General features: G+C 38.9%; 1 protein-coding gene across 6 annotated transcripts in view; it reads right to left on the bottom strand.

The window, feature by feature from the left end:
- LOC106057040 (dynein beta chain, ciliary-like) overlaps window positions 1-17,915 on the bottom strand; it is a 131,625-nt gene that overhangs the window by 58,398 nt on the left and 55,312 nt on the right. For 4 of the 6 annotated variants that reach the window (XM_056020081.1, XM_056020082.1, XM_056020083.1 and 1 more), the window contains 11 exons: window positions 17,795-17,911; window positions 16,446-16,574; window positions 15,687-15,823; window positions 15,321-15,389; window positions 13,720-13,846; window positions 11,970-12,225; window positions 9,843-10,084; window positions 7,678-7,780; window positions 4,577-4,803; window positions 3,179-3,433; window positions 2,038-2,207 (listed from right to left, as the gene is read on the bottom strand). In XM_056020081.1, the coding sequence (XP_055876056.1) occupies window positions 2,038-2,207; window positions 3,179-3,433; window positions 4,577-4,803; window positions 7,678-7,780; window positions 9,843-10,084; window positions 11,970-12,225; window positions 13,720-13,846; window positions 15,321-15,389; window positions 15,687-15,823; window positions 16,446-16,574; window positions 17,795-17,911 (1,832 nt within the window). The other 2 variants (XM_056020085.1, XM_056020086.1) reach the window with 2 other exon arrangements.

A 17,915-nucleotide genomic window follows, 5' to 3' on the forward strand; every position in this document is an offset into this window, starting at 1 on the left:
AATTGCGGTAGAGTGAAAACGATTAATCCTCGCTCCTTTACTAATTTCTGCTAAAGATTGCATTTGGCATTAAAGAATATGGGTGGGGCGACTCGATATAAGAATTTAATTTATAGTTTATATAAATTATATTAGTGACAAATTTTGTAATTTCTTAACTATAATACAAAAAGAAAAAGTATTGATTTGTCCGATGGGGGAAATGCGATTGCATGTATCGCCCCTCCCATCTAGTACAACCCTTTTTCATTTAAATTTAGGCTACTAATGATACAATTTGAGATTAGAGTGTGGTACGACATATTTACAATGGGTCACATATCAATACGTAGTTTATATTATTTAGATATTCAACTAATTTTATTCACAAACTATGATTCTCCACAAAAATAGGACCGCCCCCCCCCAGCACTCAGAGAGCTAGAGTGTGGAGGGCAGTACATGCAATAGCCCCCCTCCCCCTCCTCACCCCACCGAATCGGCCAAAAGACCAGAAAGGGAGCGACATAATATAAAATTGATATATTAATTCAACTAATTTTGTTCACAAACTATGATTTCTCCATAAAAACGGACCGCCCCCCCCACTCAAAGGGTTTAGGTGGGAAGGGCAGAAGAGGTATTCGTCCCCCCCCCCACCAATCGGCAAACAGGGAACGACATAATATAAAGATCGGTTAAAATAACAATAACAAGTTACAGGGATATAGATATTTAATTGATTTGTTAGCAGGCTGTGATTTCTACCAATAAATTGGACCGCCCCCCCCACTCGAAAGTGTAGGGGGGGCGGAATTGATACCATCGCCCCCTCCCGACTCCACCAAATCGGCCAACATACTAGAGGGGGGGGGGGCGAAATAATCTAAAAATATGTTGAAATATAAATAATTAGTATATATTTTTAACATAAGTAATAAATTCGTATACAAATTGTGTGAATCCTATACTAAAGTTCGTCCGCCCCCCCCCTGGGGGGGGGGGTCGGCCGAGTGGGGGGGGGGCGATCGCCCCTACCGCCCCCCCCCCCTGGATCCGCCAGTGTAATAAACGTGGTTGTGACACAGATGGGGGGGGGGGGAGGGTAGTGGTGTGTGTATACTGCCGACGCAAATCGCCCAGGCCAGTGCTAGACGAGCGGTCAACAGGGACGAGTTGCGACGGTCGGCTACGACGGTTCGGGAAGGATCTGTTTGTGAATAGACCTCAGGATGGTCACGAGGGATGTGGTCATGTGATCAACCAGAATGGTTGAGCGACGTTCCGCCCGGTTCTAGAAGGTCTAAGGGAGCCTATATGAAGAGCGGAGAATTCACACTGTCACAATCAAGTCGGTTCAGTATGATGGCTCAGTACAAGTCCAGGACGAGGCGGAGAGGCCAGTGCAAGAGTTGATACGGCGGTACGGTTGTTAACGGAGATATATTTGTACAGTCTGTGTCACATTGTTGCCTATTGTACAGTATTGGTCTATTTGGCTGCGATTTATTGGACATTAAAGTATTACGTTATATTGGAGCCCTGAGTTGTCAAGTTCTTTAAGTTGGTGGTGGCGTGTGGTGCAGTTTGCAGAGAGCCTGGTTAGTGAGAAACGTTACAACTTGTAGATATAATGAAGATCAAGATAAGAGGCCAGTATAGTTGGCCATGTTGGGCACAGTGGCGGCCAACCTGGCAACAAAGGGCAAATGTGTCATAGGGTTTACATAGATCGAGTAGTAGAAAATGGGGCCAGTGAGCACAATAAAACAACGTGGGAAAATGATGAATAAGATCTATTATTATGTTATTACATTTGACTTAGAAATCTAATGAGTAGATCGAGGTGCATACTTTGTGCATGTTCCTAAAACCCAGACTGTAAGATTTGCGTTCTCAAACGTTCCTTTAGCAATGAATATAAATACTAGATCTTCGTCCTAGCCTAAACCCCTGCAGGATTCGAACCCGAGAAAATCGAGATGACAGTTTGGGGATCATGTGCATGTTATCATAAAATTCACTCCCATTTTGTACTCAGTATGTTTTAAAACTCACCCTCCTGTAACTTTATCAATCAGGTGTTGTTTGAACATATGACTCCATCTTTTAACAACATTTAATAATCCTTGCTTAAAGGATCGTGCATCAACTCTCAACCATTTGGAGAACACGAGCACAGCTTGCATTTGTTCTATCTCCAGGTACAGTTTCTCGTAATACTCAATCTAAATCAAATATATTGGGACAAATATTGATCAAAACAAAAACAAAAAGTGCAAAGGACATTTTTTTTAATTAAATGTATGCATCATTTGTTTTTTTTTTTGTTGTTCTTTTTTTAAGATATATTTTTTAAAATGTTTTTTTTTTAAGTTCGTTCAGAAATGAAGTTTTATTATAGCCTAACAAAACCTCCTTCAAGATGGCAGAGGATAACAGCGGGCAAAGGACGGCTGAGGATGGCAGAGGACGGCTGAGGATATGATAGGACGGCTCAGGATGGCAGCGGGCAAAGGACGGCTGAGGATGGCAGAGGACGGCTGAGGATATGAGAGGACATCTGAGGATGGCAGCGGGCAAAGGACAGCAGAAGATGACAGTTTCTTTCCCTTCCCCTCTAAGTCTCATTTATGATTTGTTTGTGTGCAGCTCTCAATGTTTTGGTGCTGCACGTACGAGAAAGCGGTATTTACGTTTGCAAGCTGTACAAGAGAGCACAGTGCAAGACGAGACGTTGAGAACTTGTATTTTATGTATAAAAGAATTATGACAGGACTAGGCACACGAGTCTTTCTGTTTTGACTTTAAGACAGTAGACTACATCAAAAGCTAGAAATTGTTTGTTTTCCCTATATGTTTTGGATGTTCCTTTAAAATTGAAGGCTTTTGCATCCTAGCCCTAACCTCCGTTAGGACGCGATGATGGCGGCGAGCAGGGTTCGAACCTTGGACCTTAGAGACCATCAAGACAACAGTCCAGAGTGCATACCACACATACCATCGATGATCATTTGAAAGACTCCCCCCCCCTTGATATGCCCAGTAACCTAATAAAACACATCATCTTAATGGTTTGGATTTTGTTTCGTCTTTTTTTCAAAATATGGTTAGTGGCGTACAAACGGAAAGGTGTTGAGGCTTAGGCATGGAGCGTTGGTGCATAAAATGCTGTTTTCAGCTTATTTGAGAAACTTACCATGTCTTTAAACTGAGCCAATGTCGGCGGATTCTCAGGTATTCCTTCATCTCCAGCCATGGATAATTCTTCCGGAGTTGGCTTGTGGTTGTACTTCAGGAAAAGATTCATGTACTCTTGACGATCTTCCACCCAGAGGCTGGAGTAGGAATTTAGACCATCCCTGTATTGGGTCACCTCTTGAATAGTCTTGTCCACTGCGTCTAGTACGTTCTCTTTAATGTCTGTCAGCTCGGGGTTGGATTCAATGCAAGTCTATACAGATTTTTAAAAACGCATTATTGATAGAAACTGGAAGGTAGATATGTAGGAAGGTAGGTACATAGGTATTTAGGAAGGTAGTTACATAGGTATGTAGGAAGGTAGGTACATATGTATTTAGGAAGGTAGGTACATATGTATGTAGGAAGGTAGGTACATAGGTATGTAGGAAGGTAGGTACATAGGTATGTTGGAAGGTAGGTACATAGGTATTTAGGAAGGTAGGTACATAGGTATGTAGGAAGGTAGGTACATAGGTATGTAGGAAGGTAGGTACATAGGTATGTAGGAAGGTAGGTACATATGTATTTAGGAAGGTAGGTACATATGTATGTAGGAAGGTAGGTACATAGGTATGTAGGAAGGTAGGTACATATGTATTTAGGAAGGTAGGTACATATGTATGTAGGAAGGTAGGTACATAGGTATGTAGGAAGGTAGATACATATGTATTTAGGAAGGTAGGTACATATGTATGTAGGAAGGTAGGTACATAGGTATGTTGGAAGGTAGGTACATAGGTATGTAGGAAGGTAGGTACATAGGTATGTTGGAAGGTAGGTACATAGGTATTTAGGAAGGTAGGTACATAGGTATGTAGGAAGGTAGGTACATATGTATTTAGGAAGGTAGGTACATAGGTATGTAGGAAGGTAGGTACATAGGTATGTAGGAAGGTAGGTACATAGGTATGTGGGAAGGTAGGTACATAGGTATGTAGGAAGGTAGGTACATAGGTATGTTGGAAGGTAGGTACATAGGTATATTGGAAGGTAGACATTGTTGTTGTTGTTGTTTTTTACACGTTTTTCTATTTCCATTAGATCTAAAGATGATTACGTCCTAGTCCAAACCACCCGAAGAACACATTAATAGAAAGAAGGAACAGACAAACAGATGGATGGATGGATAGATAGATAGAGAGATAAAAAGCATATGTCACCAGCTCAAGACCCACCAATTTTTCTAACACACCTGTTAAAATTTGATGGACTGTTGAGCGTTGTCATTTGATAATCGACAGCGCTCAAATTTCTTCACGTACACGCTAGTAGATCACCAGAAAAGTTACCACTCCAAATCTGTATGCCACACAAAAAGCTTACCTCATAAGGTTGAAGGTCACAAGAAACTCACCTCATAAGGTTGAAGGTCACCAGATTTCAGTCTAGGTATAAGAGAGGCCTGGGTATAAATATCGGAAATCAAACTTTCAATTAAATCCCAGAATCCTCCCTGAGCGCCAGGCTCTACATCAGGGATAAACGTCATCTTAGGCGCGTGAAGCTCTAAAAGTATTTCAAAGAGAGGCCCGCTTGTCTTGTCTGCACTGGCGTTCTCCAAGAGGTATTTAAGACTGCAAGCTGTGAAATAAAACACAGTACAAGTACAAGAAGAGAGGACATGTCTTCTATGTATAACTGTAGTGTGACAAGAGTGCAAGATATTTCTTCTTTCAGTAGATTATATCAGAAGCTATACTTTTTTGGAGGTTCCTTCAAAATTTGAAGGTTATTGTATCCTAGCCCTAACCACCTTTAGGACGCGGGGATGGCTGCAGGCAGGGTGCGATCCATGGGCCAAAGAGGCCATCAAGACAAGAGTCTAACAGAAAAATATTCAAATTTAATTAGAGTAACACCATTTGAAAATTAATAAACTCAGAGACACTTCGAGACAGAAGAATAAAAAGTATCGTGGCTACAATATATAAAACACTTAACCATAATTTACAAATAGAAAAAAACCTAATGAAATAATCAGAAAGACACAAAGATAGAGGCACATTTCTAAATCCATACGCTAGACCACATTCGTACAAGTGCTCCCCCTTCCTTAGTGCCATTAGAGAATGGAATGGGTTGCCTGAATCAGCCAGGAAAACCAACGACTTAGCAGAGTTTAAGTCATTGATAAACATGAAGGACTAGATTGACATATTAAAAGAGTAGACCGTAATTATCTTCTTTTTTCAAGTAACGTCTGTAATATATAAGATAAGAGTGCGTACCTCACTACTAGGGAGCCATCGAATGTGATTTATTTTATATCTAGATGTTGTGTTTCGTTGCCTACATCAAGATTGAGTGTAACCTGAAATTCTAAAATGCAGAGTGCGCGCACTTGCCAGTTATGGGCCGAGTGTTAAATGCCAATTAAAAGTTTGTAAGTTTTAAATCTCGGACTATTTGTTTGTAAAGTTTTGTTATTAAGCATAAGAAAGGAAGGATTAAATTCACTATTAGAGCAGGCAATGGCAATAAATAAATTAAAAAAATAATCTTAACGTTAGAGATTTTCATGGACGGCGGCGTACAGGCACCGAAACGGAAAAAAAAAATCCCTTTTGTTGGACGTCTGTTTACCTTATTCCAATGAACATTGATAGTCGTATCCTTTTTCTAACAAGAAAAACTATTGACATTTTTTAATGTTAAACTTATTTTAAAGTCAGAAAGTAAATTCTATAGAACATACATTTAAAAAGAAAGACACACACACACACACAAATACTTAATAGACCTACACATAATTGGGGGGCGGCATGTGAACTTACCAACCACTTGGACAAAGCCATCAACAACCATGTGAACTTACCAACCACTTGGACAAAGCCATCAACAACCATGTGAACTTACCAACCACTTGGACAAAGCCATCAACAACCATGTGAACTTACCAACCACTTGGACAAAGCCATCAACAACCATGTGAACTTACCAACCACTTGGACAAAGCCATCAACAACCATGTGAACTTACCAACCACTTGGACAAAGCCATCAACAACCATGCGAACTTACCAACCACTTGGACAAAGCCATCAACAACCATGTGAACTTACCAACCACTTGGACAAAGCCATCAACAACCATGCGAACTTACCAACCACTTGGACAAAGCCATCAACAACCATGCGAACTTACCAACCACTTGGACAAAGCCATCAACAACCATGCGAACTTACCAACCACTTGGACAAAGCCATCAACAACCATGTGAACTTACCAACCACTTGGACAAAGCCATCAACAACCATGTGAACTTACCAACCACTTGGACAAAGCCATCAACAACCATGTGAACTTACCAACCACTTGGACAAAGCCATCAACAACCATGTGAACTTACCAACCACTTGGACAAAGCCATCAACAACCATGTGAACTTACCAACCACTTGGACAAAGCCATCAACAACCATGTGAACTTACCAACCACTTGGACAAAGCCATCAACAACCATGTGAACTTACCAACCACTTGGACAAAGCCATCAACAACCATGTGAACTTACCAACCACTTGGACAAAGCCATCAACAACCATGTGAACTTACCAACCACTTGGACAAAGCCATCAACAACCATGTGAACTTACCAACCACTTGGACAAAGCCATCAACAACCATGTGAACTTACCAACCACTTGGACAAAGCCATCAACAACCATGTGAACTTACCAACCACTTGGACAAAGCCATCAACAACCATGTGAACTTACCAACCACTTGGACAAAGCCATCAACAACCATGTGAACTTACCAACCACTTGGACAAAGCCATCAACAACCATGTGAACTTACCAACCACTTGGACAAAGCCATCAACAACCATGTGAACTTACCAACCACTTGGACAAAGCCATCAACAACCATGCGAACTTACCAACCACTTGGACAAAGCCATCAACAACCATGCGAACTTACCAACCACTTGGACAAAGCCATCAACAACCATGCGAACTTACCAACCACTTGGACAAAGCCATCAACAACCATGTGAACTTACCAACCACTTGGACAAAGCCATCAACAACCATGTGAACTTACCAACCACTTGGACAAAGCCATCAACAACCATGTGAACTTACCAACCACTTGGACAAAGCCATCAACAACCATGTGAACTTACCAACCACTTGGACAAAGCCATCAACAACCATGTGAACTTACCAACCACTTGGACAAAGCCATCAACAACCATGTGAACTTACCAACCACTTGGACAAAGCCATCAACAACCATGTGAACTTACCAACCACTTGGACAAAGCCATCAACAACCATGTGAACTTACCAACCACTTGGACAAAGCCATCAACAACCATGCGAACTTACCAACCACTTGGACAAAGCCATCAACAACCATGCGAACTTACCAACCACTTGGACAATGCCATCAACAACCATGCGAACTTACCAACCACTTGGACAAAGCCATCAACAACCATGTGAACTTACCAACCACTTGGACAAAGCCATCAACAACCATTGCATCCAGATAGTCGACATAATTCTGCCAGTCGTTGGAAGTTTTCTCAGTGTCAAAGAGTTCCCTGTTGTTCTTGCAACAAACAACGAAAAAAGTCATCAATGAGACATAACGACGCTATCTAACAACGTAGAACAAAGAAGAATTATGTAGAAAAGTTTCACGTTTTTTTTTTCAGTTATATTAAATTGCGAGATAGAGAATGTAAGAATTTCTTTTCCTTTTTTCTGGGCTATAAACGTCAAACTTAACTTCACAACACACCAGATCAGCATGTTAAAAGACAGGAGACACCAGGTCAGCATGTTAAAAGGCAGGAGACACCAGGTCAGCATGTTAAAAGACAGGAGACACCAGGTCAGCATGGTAAAAGACAGGAGACACCAGGTCAGCATGTTAAAAGGCAGGAGACACCAGGTCAGCATGTTAAAAGGCAGGAGACACCAGATCAGCATGTTAAAAGACAGGAGACACCAGGTCAGCATGTTAAAAGGCAGGAGACACCAGGTCAGCATGTTAAAAGGCAGGAGACACCAGATCAGCATGTTAAAAGACAGGAGACACCAGGTCAGCATGTTAAAAGGCAGGAGAAGAATTAGTTTATAAAATGACGTTTAAGTAGAAAATAATCTGAAGAAGAAGAAATAGATGAAATCCGATTGTATTGAAAAGTGAGGCTCTGGGAGCTGGAACAAAAGATAAGACCTGTAGCCTGAGAACTAGATTAGGGACTTGGAGCGAATCGGGGAAGGGAAGGGCGTCGTTTGTTTTGCAGAAAAAGACTGGTGGAACTAAGATTGAAACCACATTCATTACTATAGACAATTATATATCATAATATTTGCATTTACGTATAGGCATAAATACACACACAAACACAATATACATATTTACCAGACAACCTGCACAGGACAAAAGAAAAGGAAAACAAAAAGTTAACTTTAAATTATTTAAAAAATAAAAACAATGTTTCCAATGCATTTGTTGAACATTTTCAGTAAATCACTGGCTAAAAAACTAATATATTAAAAACCAGAACTTAGAGGGCTTGAAGTCAATGGATTGATACTGCAGTAAACAACAGAGTAAAAGACGGATATTTTCACATCTTAGATCAATGCTTGCGGGACGGAGGACACGACACCATAAAGTAGGACTTGTCCTCTATTTGCTCGACCTCTTGTAACCTAACCCTGACCCTATCAATATGCCAATACATAAAAAAAGTAAATTATATAGCAATAAATCTACAATATATTCGAGTAAAAATTTGCAGGAATTGGAAGCATTTTAATTTTTACAGTTAACACATTTTTCTTTGACAAAAGCCCATTTGGGACCCTATTAGTCGTGAGTCCTGGCACAATGAACCCTTTGGTTGCTACGCCACCTAGCTTGTGTATGTATTGTAGGTTCGCAGCTCACAGCTACATTGTTTCGGCACTTGGCTTCAAAGTTTCACAGCTAGAGTAGACGTATAGCTAACAGTGGCGTAGCTAGGAATTCGCCATCATTTGGGAGCCCAGCTTGATCTCTATAGGGGCCCAGCTTGATCTCTATAGGGGCCCAGCTTGATCTCTATAGGGGCCCAGCTTGATCTCTATAGGGGCCCAGCTTGATCTCTATAGGGGCCCAGCTTGATCTCTATAGGGGCCCAGCTTGATCTCTATAGGGGCCCAGCTTGATCTCTATAGGGGCCCAGCTTGATCTCTATAGGGGCCCAGCTTGATCTCTATAGGGGCCCAGCTTGATCTCTATAGGGGCCCAGCTTGATCTCTATAGGGGCCCAGCTTGATCTCTATAGGGGCCCAGCTTGATCTCTATAGGGGCCCAGCTTGATCTCTATAGGGGCCCAGCTTGATCTCTATAGGGGCCCAGCTTGATCTCTATAGGGGCCCTGCTTGATCTCTATAGGGGCCCTGCATTTTGACATTTGAAATCATGACATGAGATAATGGCTTAATACTTAATGTAAAAAAAAATTCGAACACTTATGTGGGGGGGGGGCGGGGGGGGGACTTTCAAATTTCCCCCATCCTTCCACCATAACTACGCCACTGATAAGTAGCTTATATATGTATTTGCAGGTTCACAACTAGCTTGTAGTGCACGTTCACGGCTAGCAAAGACCTACCTCCATTAGGTCAAGGACCTCTACGCCCGCCGCTGTTATTTCATTGTAGCGTTTCTTGACTGTCTCGTGCCGGTCAGTGAGTCCAAGCAGGTTGTCCAGTTTTTCTTTTCTTTCAAACAACGGACTCTGCGACCAGGTGGCCATGACTGTCTTGAGCCTTTCAACATTGTCTTTGGTCTGTTGCACCTTAGAAGTCAGGTCCTGGATCTGCTGAAGCGTGTTGGCGATGTACTCCCAGATGTCTACATACAACACACGAAAAACTTAAACAATACTTTAAACAAAAAACAAATCTTATACAAAGTGTAATTGTATCAATTAGTTTGGATTAGTTATGTAATTACATTTGTAAATTATAATAGAGCAATAATTAGTCTGTGCGATTAGAAATATTTTGACTAATTGTTTTGTTTAGCGCTACTTCATTCTTTTCACTTTCTCACTACGTAATGATCCTATCACTTTCTCACTACGTAATGATCCTATCACTTTCTCACTACGTAATGATCCTATCACTTTCTCACTACGTAATGATCCTATCACTTTCTCACTACGTAATGATCCTATCACTTTCTCACTACGTAATGATCCTATCACTTTCTCACTACGTAATGATCCTATCACTTTCTCACTACGTAATGATCCTATCACTTGTTGGGGAAATGAGGGGGAGGGGGTATCTATGTCAATTTTACCGTAATCGCTTTTTTAAAGTATTTCTATATGGAAACGACCTGAATTCGAACTAAGGGCTAAAGCCTTCTCAAGACGACACACTAACCACTTTGCTAGTGAAGTGCTTATGAAAATACAATATTGTTTAGCTATCAATTGACTTATAAAGGGTATGAATTCAGCTTGTACTACTACTTCAGTCAAGTACAATTTCTTTCCCTTGTTCGATACCACACAAAATAAATAATTACCAATAGTTAATTAACTAATTAGTTAACTTTTATGTGTTGATTCTTGTTTTGTCATGTAAAAGAAATAATTATGCAAATTTCAGCTAATCCGAGATTGGGTGTTGGAAAACTAACGTGTACAAACTATTTTACCAGACAGATAAACATATAAAATGAGTCGATATATGCTTTTAAAAAAAAAACTAGCATTGTGGTTTCATTGTTCACTCTGTACAGATTTTTGAGCGGAGAGATAGACCGTTTCACTGGCCTTATGTACCGTTTCACTAGGCGGATGAACCGTTTCACTGGCCTTATGTACCGTTTCACTGGGAGGATGTACCGTTTCACTAGTCGGATGGACAGTTTCACTAGACGGATGGACCGTTTCACTAGACGGATGGACAGTTTCACTAGACGGATGGACAGTTTCACTAGACGGATGGACAGTTTCACCAGACGGATGGACAGTTTCACTAGACGGATGGACAGTTTCACTAGGCGGATGTAGTCCTTCGTTCGTTCCTTTACACACTACGAATCTTTAGTGGTTTAATGGACACATCTTAGGAAAGATATTTTCTCTACGTTTGAAAGATAACAGAAAACAAAGTGAGTGATACCAGCAAGTTAAAAGATTTTGCATTCCATTGCTTTCTAAACTTTGTCTGAGCTCATAGTAAAGTTCTTTGCTTGTGTTGGTCTAGTTTCAATTGCCTAATAGAATAATACCTTTCATAAATACAATTAATGCCATAATTAATACTCTTAATGGTGTTTGCAACGTAAAACAAAGCATTGCTTTAAAATCTTATCTGTTGGTCTGAATGCATAATGCATGATAATGGCAGAAGTGAAATACTTGAACTGTCTCTAACATATACACAGTACACACAAAATACATGCTCATATGAACGGAGTCTTCATATACTTATTATAGTGGTTTTATAACTTGACGAAACAATAGTTTTGTGCAGTACATTCCCCCATTATGTTCAAATAAATGTATTGTTACACAGAAAGAGTTAATGTGTGATATTTCAGCTCGTTAGGACATCGAAAAGTTGTCCAAATAAATTAGTCAATAGTTGTTGCTGTTTTTTTTTTTTACTATGACGAAAGTGAGTTAACGACAGGGATTGAAATCAAAAAGTTTTCCGAATACATAAATGTGACAATTTCTGTTTCTTAGAACTTGTATTTTTGTTGCCTTTAAACCTACCTTGCATTTCCCAAGAGAGAGTCGTGAGCGCCTCCTCTAACTCATTGTCTATCTTCATCAGGTGGGGGCTGATGAGAGGCTTCTCCACCGGAAGTGACTCTGTGATGAGTTTGTTGTACAGCTGCATGATGAGCATCAGGTTGGCGTAGTATTTAAACAGCATGTCCCTCTTCTCGTATACCCCTTCAGGGATCACTGGGATCAGCTCCTTGTTGCGCAGTTTTAAGTACTTCATCTCCTTCAGCACCGCCACCAGCTGTGGAGGACCAAGACCAAACGTTACAGCAATCGTTGTCGCGTCATACAGACCTGTGACGTGGCAACTGGCAATTGGTCTCCACTGCCCATAGGTTGTGACGTTGCAGATCAGAGTTCAGGCCTTCTATGACGATTGGTCTCGGGAGGACACATGCTGGAAAGTTAAGGCACTCCTTTTAGATCTTATGATCCATGGAGTCAGAAGGTGTTAAGCTCATCTTTTTCTATAGCCGGCGATGAACAAGGGTGTCGTGTAGCCAGCACAATGACCAGCATCCTTTACTTTCCCAATGTAAATTCGAGAAATTCAGAACCCCATGTTCCTTTCCACGAGGCCATGATTCCCCAATATTACTATTAACCCAAATACTGGTAATAGTGCAGTTATATAAATCTAGACCTCGCCAAATATTTGGTGACCCCGACGAGATCATTGCATTTCCATATGGACCTGGACGAATATTGAGACTTTTCAGCAGCAGATAATCTAACTACAGGTGAGAAGGATGTTTTGTATAGTTTACCCGCTGTCTTTTGTATATTCGTTTCCTGATTTGACAATCAAGCTCACTGCGTTTCTGTTAACCGAATGTTTACCGATTAGACACCAGTGACTATTGTAGGCAAATTAATTTGCAATGTACAAATGAACAGCAGGTCCTTATTAACAAATGTGTCTGCCTGAGCCCCCTGAGCTACCTGATTGTCAATCAATGGCAGAACCATAAACTCCAAGTATTAAAAACGGTTTATATCACTAAAATTAATTTTGGTCGCTCATGGTAAGTTCCCCAAGGAATTGTTACATGAACAATATTGCCCAGGTAAATGAATTTAGTTCATTGGTTGTTACCTTTACAAAATTACTTTGTAAGATATGGTAGCTGAGATATCAACTCCGCCAAAAGTGGGGTTTGTAATTAGAATATACAACATTCGTCCACAATATAATAAACTGTTGAGTTCATAGTGCTTTATATATTTAGATTTAGTATTTATTATTTAACAAATAAATACATTAAATGACTTTTAATACTTTTATCATTTTTTTCGCTGTCTAATATTTAATGTACAAAAGTTGTTTTTAGTACTTTGCATTATGCGATTAACTATCTCAATTTAACCGTTTTTTTTAAATTCCCAAAGAGTAAATAGAAATTACCCAAAAATATGGATTGTTTCCCTTTCGTTTGATTACCTCACAATTTGGAAGTAGATGTGGACTAGAAAACTATTCCGTCTTAGCCTGTAAGCTCAACTACAGTGTATACATAATCATATTCTTTTATGAAGTAACGTCTGTATTTTATAAGATATGATAAAAGCGGTGAGATAATGTGTCTGTCGCTATTACGTTGAAACTTAATTGTGCAACTTACAGTCCTGCACTCAATGAACTGCGAGTCGGACACGGAGAAAAACAAAGTGACAAAAGCGCCTCCACGGATCTTTACGACTGGCCATTGACATCCAAGTATTTTTATCTTTTTACCTTAGCATCAAAATTAACGGCCAGCAGCCGAGTTTCGCTGTCCCTAGTCAACAAGGGCTGTGACATGTTGAAAGAACATATCTCGTCCACGGTAGATAACCACGAGTTGAAATAGAATTTGTCGTTCCTGAAGTAGAAACATATTTACATTTAAATATGAACTGAATTCGAGGCTGAGAAAACAATAGTCCTTTCTTCTAATGAGTCCTCCCTAGAGGGATTTTTGTTTGTTTGGCGGAACCTCAAACAGAAAAAAAAGCCATTATCTAAATCGTATTTCAACAGGTGCAACAGTTTTGGTGCTCAGAGAGCGAGCAACTCGTTGAATTAAATATATAAGCAGTGCTTCATTTTACATAGAAATCGTTTGCCATTATCAAAACAAAATTTATATTTCTTATATGGTAACTACAGATGCGGTTGCATAGCAACTATAACATACACTGTTGAATGTAACACATATGTCTTCTAGATTTAGTATGTTGGTATTTGCCAAAGGTATCTAATCCTTAAACGAAAATACTACTTAATATCGAGCTTGTGGTAAAATTTATAAAATTTACTTCTAAAAAATGTAACATATTTTTTGTTTAAATTTCTAGTTTATTGTCACAAAGTGACAAACCAAGTTTATCTTCACAATTTATATAGTGTACTATCACACAGGTTTTTTTGCTACACTAGGTTATCATCTCAAGCAATGTATAAATTGGACATGGTTTATCGTCATACTATAATCAAACTAGACGTAATTTATTGACTGGAATAGCTTATCGTCGCACAATTAATACATTTATTTATAGACTGGACTAGTTTATCGTCAGACAATTTATAGATTTGATACGTTATCATTACAAAATTTATAAATTAGACCAATTTATCATCACAAAACTCAATAAATTAGAATAATTTATCATCACAAAATGTATAAATAATACTAATTTATCATTACAAAATTTATAAATTAGACTACTTTATCGTCGTAAAATTTAATGTCTGAAAGTAAAATATGAGAGATAAATAAATTTAGAGGATGAACTGAGTGTCCTAAATTTTTTTCTTCATGTAATACTTTTAGTAAAACTGGCCAGGGTATGTAGAAAGAAATATGTATTGCAAAAAGAATATTTAATATTTTTATCAAAATGTGAAATTATAACAAGTATTGTTTGTTTTATACTTTCACATGTTTCAGATGTTCCTTCAGAATTAAAGATTATTATATCCTAGCCTAAACCTCCCACAGGAATCGAGCGGGGGGGATGGCGAGGGCAGGGTTCGAACCCCGGACCACCGAGACGACAGCCGGGCAGTATATATTCACAAAATTAACTCTTTAAGACATACATAAAAATAACAGAAACGGAATAAACAGACATAAAAAATAAAAACCCAGCTATTCAATAGATTCAACTATTATTCTATGCCGATGTTACTGGAAAGTCTAACTAAAGAAAAAAGATGAATTTCTGAACTATTAAGCCAACACACATTTGGGGCGGGGATGAAAAGAAATATAGCTTCGTTGCGAAATTCAGTTGACATTTATATTTGTTTTAAATGGAAGAAAGTAAAGAGCTAGAATGAATGTAGAGACTTACTGGTCCAGCAAATGTTTTAAATCTTCAAGTCGAACAAAAATATGTTTGAATTCATCCATGTTTTTAATCCTGAAAAAAGTAAATTGTTTTTAAATCGACGTTCAATCAAATATTGAAACCTATTTGTACTTTTGATATGTAGGCTTCCAAAAATGCATTTGATCGAAATTACAAATAATCGTTTACGGTAAATTCACCTATATGTACACGGCTTTCTCAACTGACTAAAAAATTTACTTATAACCAATTTAAGAATTCAAAACCTCGGAAATGAGACTAGACCTGCAGATCAATTACACTTGCCCATGTTTTGTTTCCTTATGTAGAAAAACTAGAGATCAAAGATTTGGGCCTTAGTTAACTTACTGGTGCTCGAGTCTTGAGAAGCTCTCCATATAGATGGCCACCCGGTTGTAAATCTCTCGAGCCCAGATCATAGCCCCTGCCATTGGCGGCATGTTTTTGTGGACCACCATACTCCCAGTCTCTTTTTTGATTGCCATCTGGAGTATGAGGAAGACATAATGTTAAAACATATCACTGCTCTTCATCCGCCATTTCACTCTCATTCGCTTTATTACTCTCTGTTCTGCATTGCCTCTCTATTTCTACATTTTGTTACTCTCTCTTTAACTTTCCTCTACAGCATTTCTCTTTATAATCACAAAATCCTGACACAAAGGGTGATTTTTTTTTATTTCTAGAAACTATCCTTCCTCTCTTCCTCTCCGGCTTTCTCTCTCTATTTCTCCCTCTCTCCCTCTTACTATTTCATTCCCTCTCTCTTTTTACTTTCTAGTCTCTACCTCTTTCTCTCTATCTCAATTTATCACGTACTCTTTTTTACTGTCTACCTCTTTCAGAATTTTGCTCTGAATCCCATCTCTGTCTTTTATTTCAAAACCTTCGACCTAATCTTCAGACACTGTGTTATACATGGTCTGCTGCAAGAAGACGAAAATTCTCTCTTTCTCGCTCTCTAGTTCTCTCTCTCTCTCTCTCTCTCTCTCTTATCTTGCTTTCTATTACTGTAAATCTCATTTTCTATCTCTCTCTACCTCTCGCTCACTTTTTCATAAAGAAACAGCATCAAATCTAATGCCTATGGTATTTTCACAAGCCTACCTGTTCCTCATAGAGCTCAAAGCAGATATCCAAAGCTTCGTCCATCATTTTCACAACTTGAGGATATTTGTCATCGAAGTCTTTCAAGATGAGTTGTCTCTCAAGCAGTGGGCCCATCATCTCAATAAGCTGCACGGAAGGAGAAGGTTAACTTAACTAGCAAGAGAAACAAATGATGTTGTGCAGACTTGATTCAAACAATGAAACAAAGTCCCCTGGGGGAGGGGAGGTTTATGTAATTAAAAGTTCAGACTAAGAGTGATAAGGATACATGTATTGAATGTGTAAACAAGCATTGCAATTTGCTCAACTTATTTTTAAGTCGGTCTTCGCGCTCCAGGAGAATTGATATGATTTTTTTTTGTCATATCGGCACATTTTAGGCCATCTCGTGCCCTTTAAATTTTTCAAGAATTCTTTTCTTTTCTTCAACTCTTTCTCTTCTAACTGACGATACCATCGTTGATTCCACCAGAATGTGGTAAATAATTACGGAGAGAAAGAGTTAATAAAGTATTAATTAAAATATGCTGTGAATATATATATATATATATATATATATATATATATATATATATATATATATATATATTACACTCTTCACACGATTTAACTCACTCATAATCTACTACTCAGAACTTTCACAGATATTTGTTCTGTTGATATAAAAATAAAATATGAGCCTCTATGTTTTTTTTTCTTCAGACTCATACTAGTCCTAAAAGTGCGCACTATGCATTAGCTACTCGCCTCTCGAACTAGGAACAAAACAAATCTCTTTTAATTCAGACGTCCTCAATTCTCACGTCCTCGCGTTCATGTAAGTGTTGGCACTGCGCTGCACCTGTTAACCGAAGGAAATGTGCACCAAGAGGTGAAACATACTTCATAAGCTACGCCAAAAACCTCAGGAAGAACTCCTACTAGACATCGTACCAGAAGTACTACCAGAAGTAATAATTCAAGAACTAGTACCAGAATTCCATTCACAAAGGTGTGGGGGAGGGGGGGGGGAGGAAAAAAAGGGGGGAATAATAATATAAACCTTTATTGTCCGTAAGGAAATTTGTCTTACAATTTGTGCATTACACCAAACAAAAGATTATAACTATAAAAACCAAAATGTACATTCACACCACACTCGCTCACAATTTACATGTGAAAAGTTTATATAAGATTGTTTCTATTTAATGATTTGATTGCCAGGGGAACAAAAGAGTGTTTGTGTCTGTTTGTCTTTGCTATCGGTGTCTTCTATCTCTTTTGTGATGGTAAAATCACAAAATCCTGACTCAACGGGTGATTTTTTTATTTCTAGAAACTATCCTTCACCTATGCCTTAGACTCACTTTAAAGATCATCTCCAGTCCAGAACAATCATAGTAACCCTTGCACACAATGGTAGCCAGTCTACGATCAAAGTCTGCCATTATAAGGTTAAAGGTTTCAAAGTTTTCCAGGAATGTCTGT

This window comes from Biomphalaria glabrata, chromosome 2, assembly GCF_947242115.1.
Source record: "Biomphalaria glabrata chromosome 2, xgBioGlab47.1, whole genome shotgun sequence".
Classification (NCBI taxonomy): domain Eukaryota; kingdom Metazoa; phylum Mollusca; class Gastropoda; family Planorbidae; genus Biomphalaria; species Biomphalaria glabrata.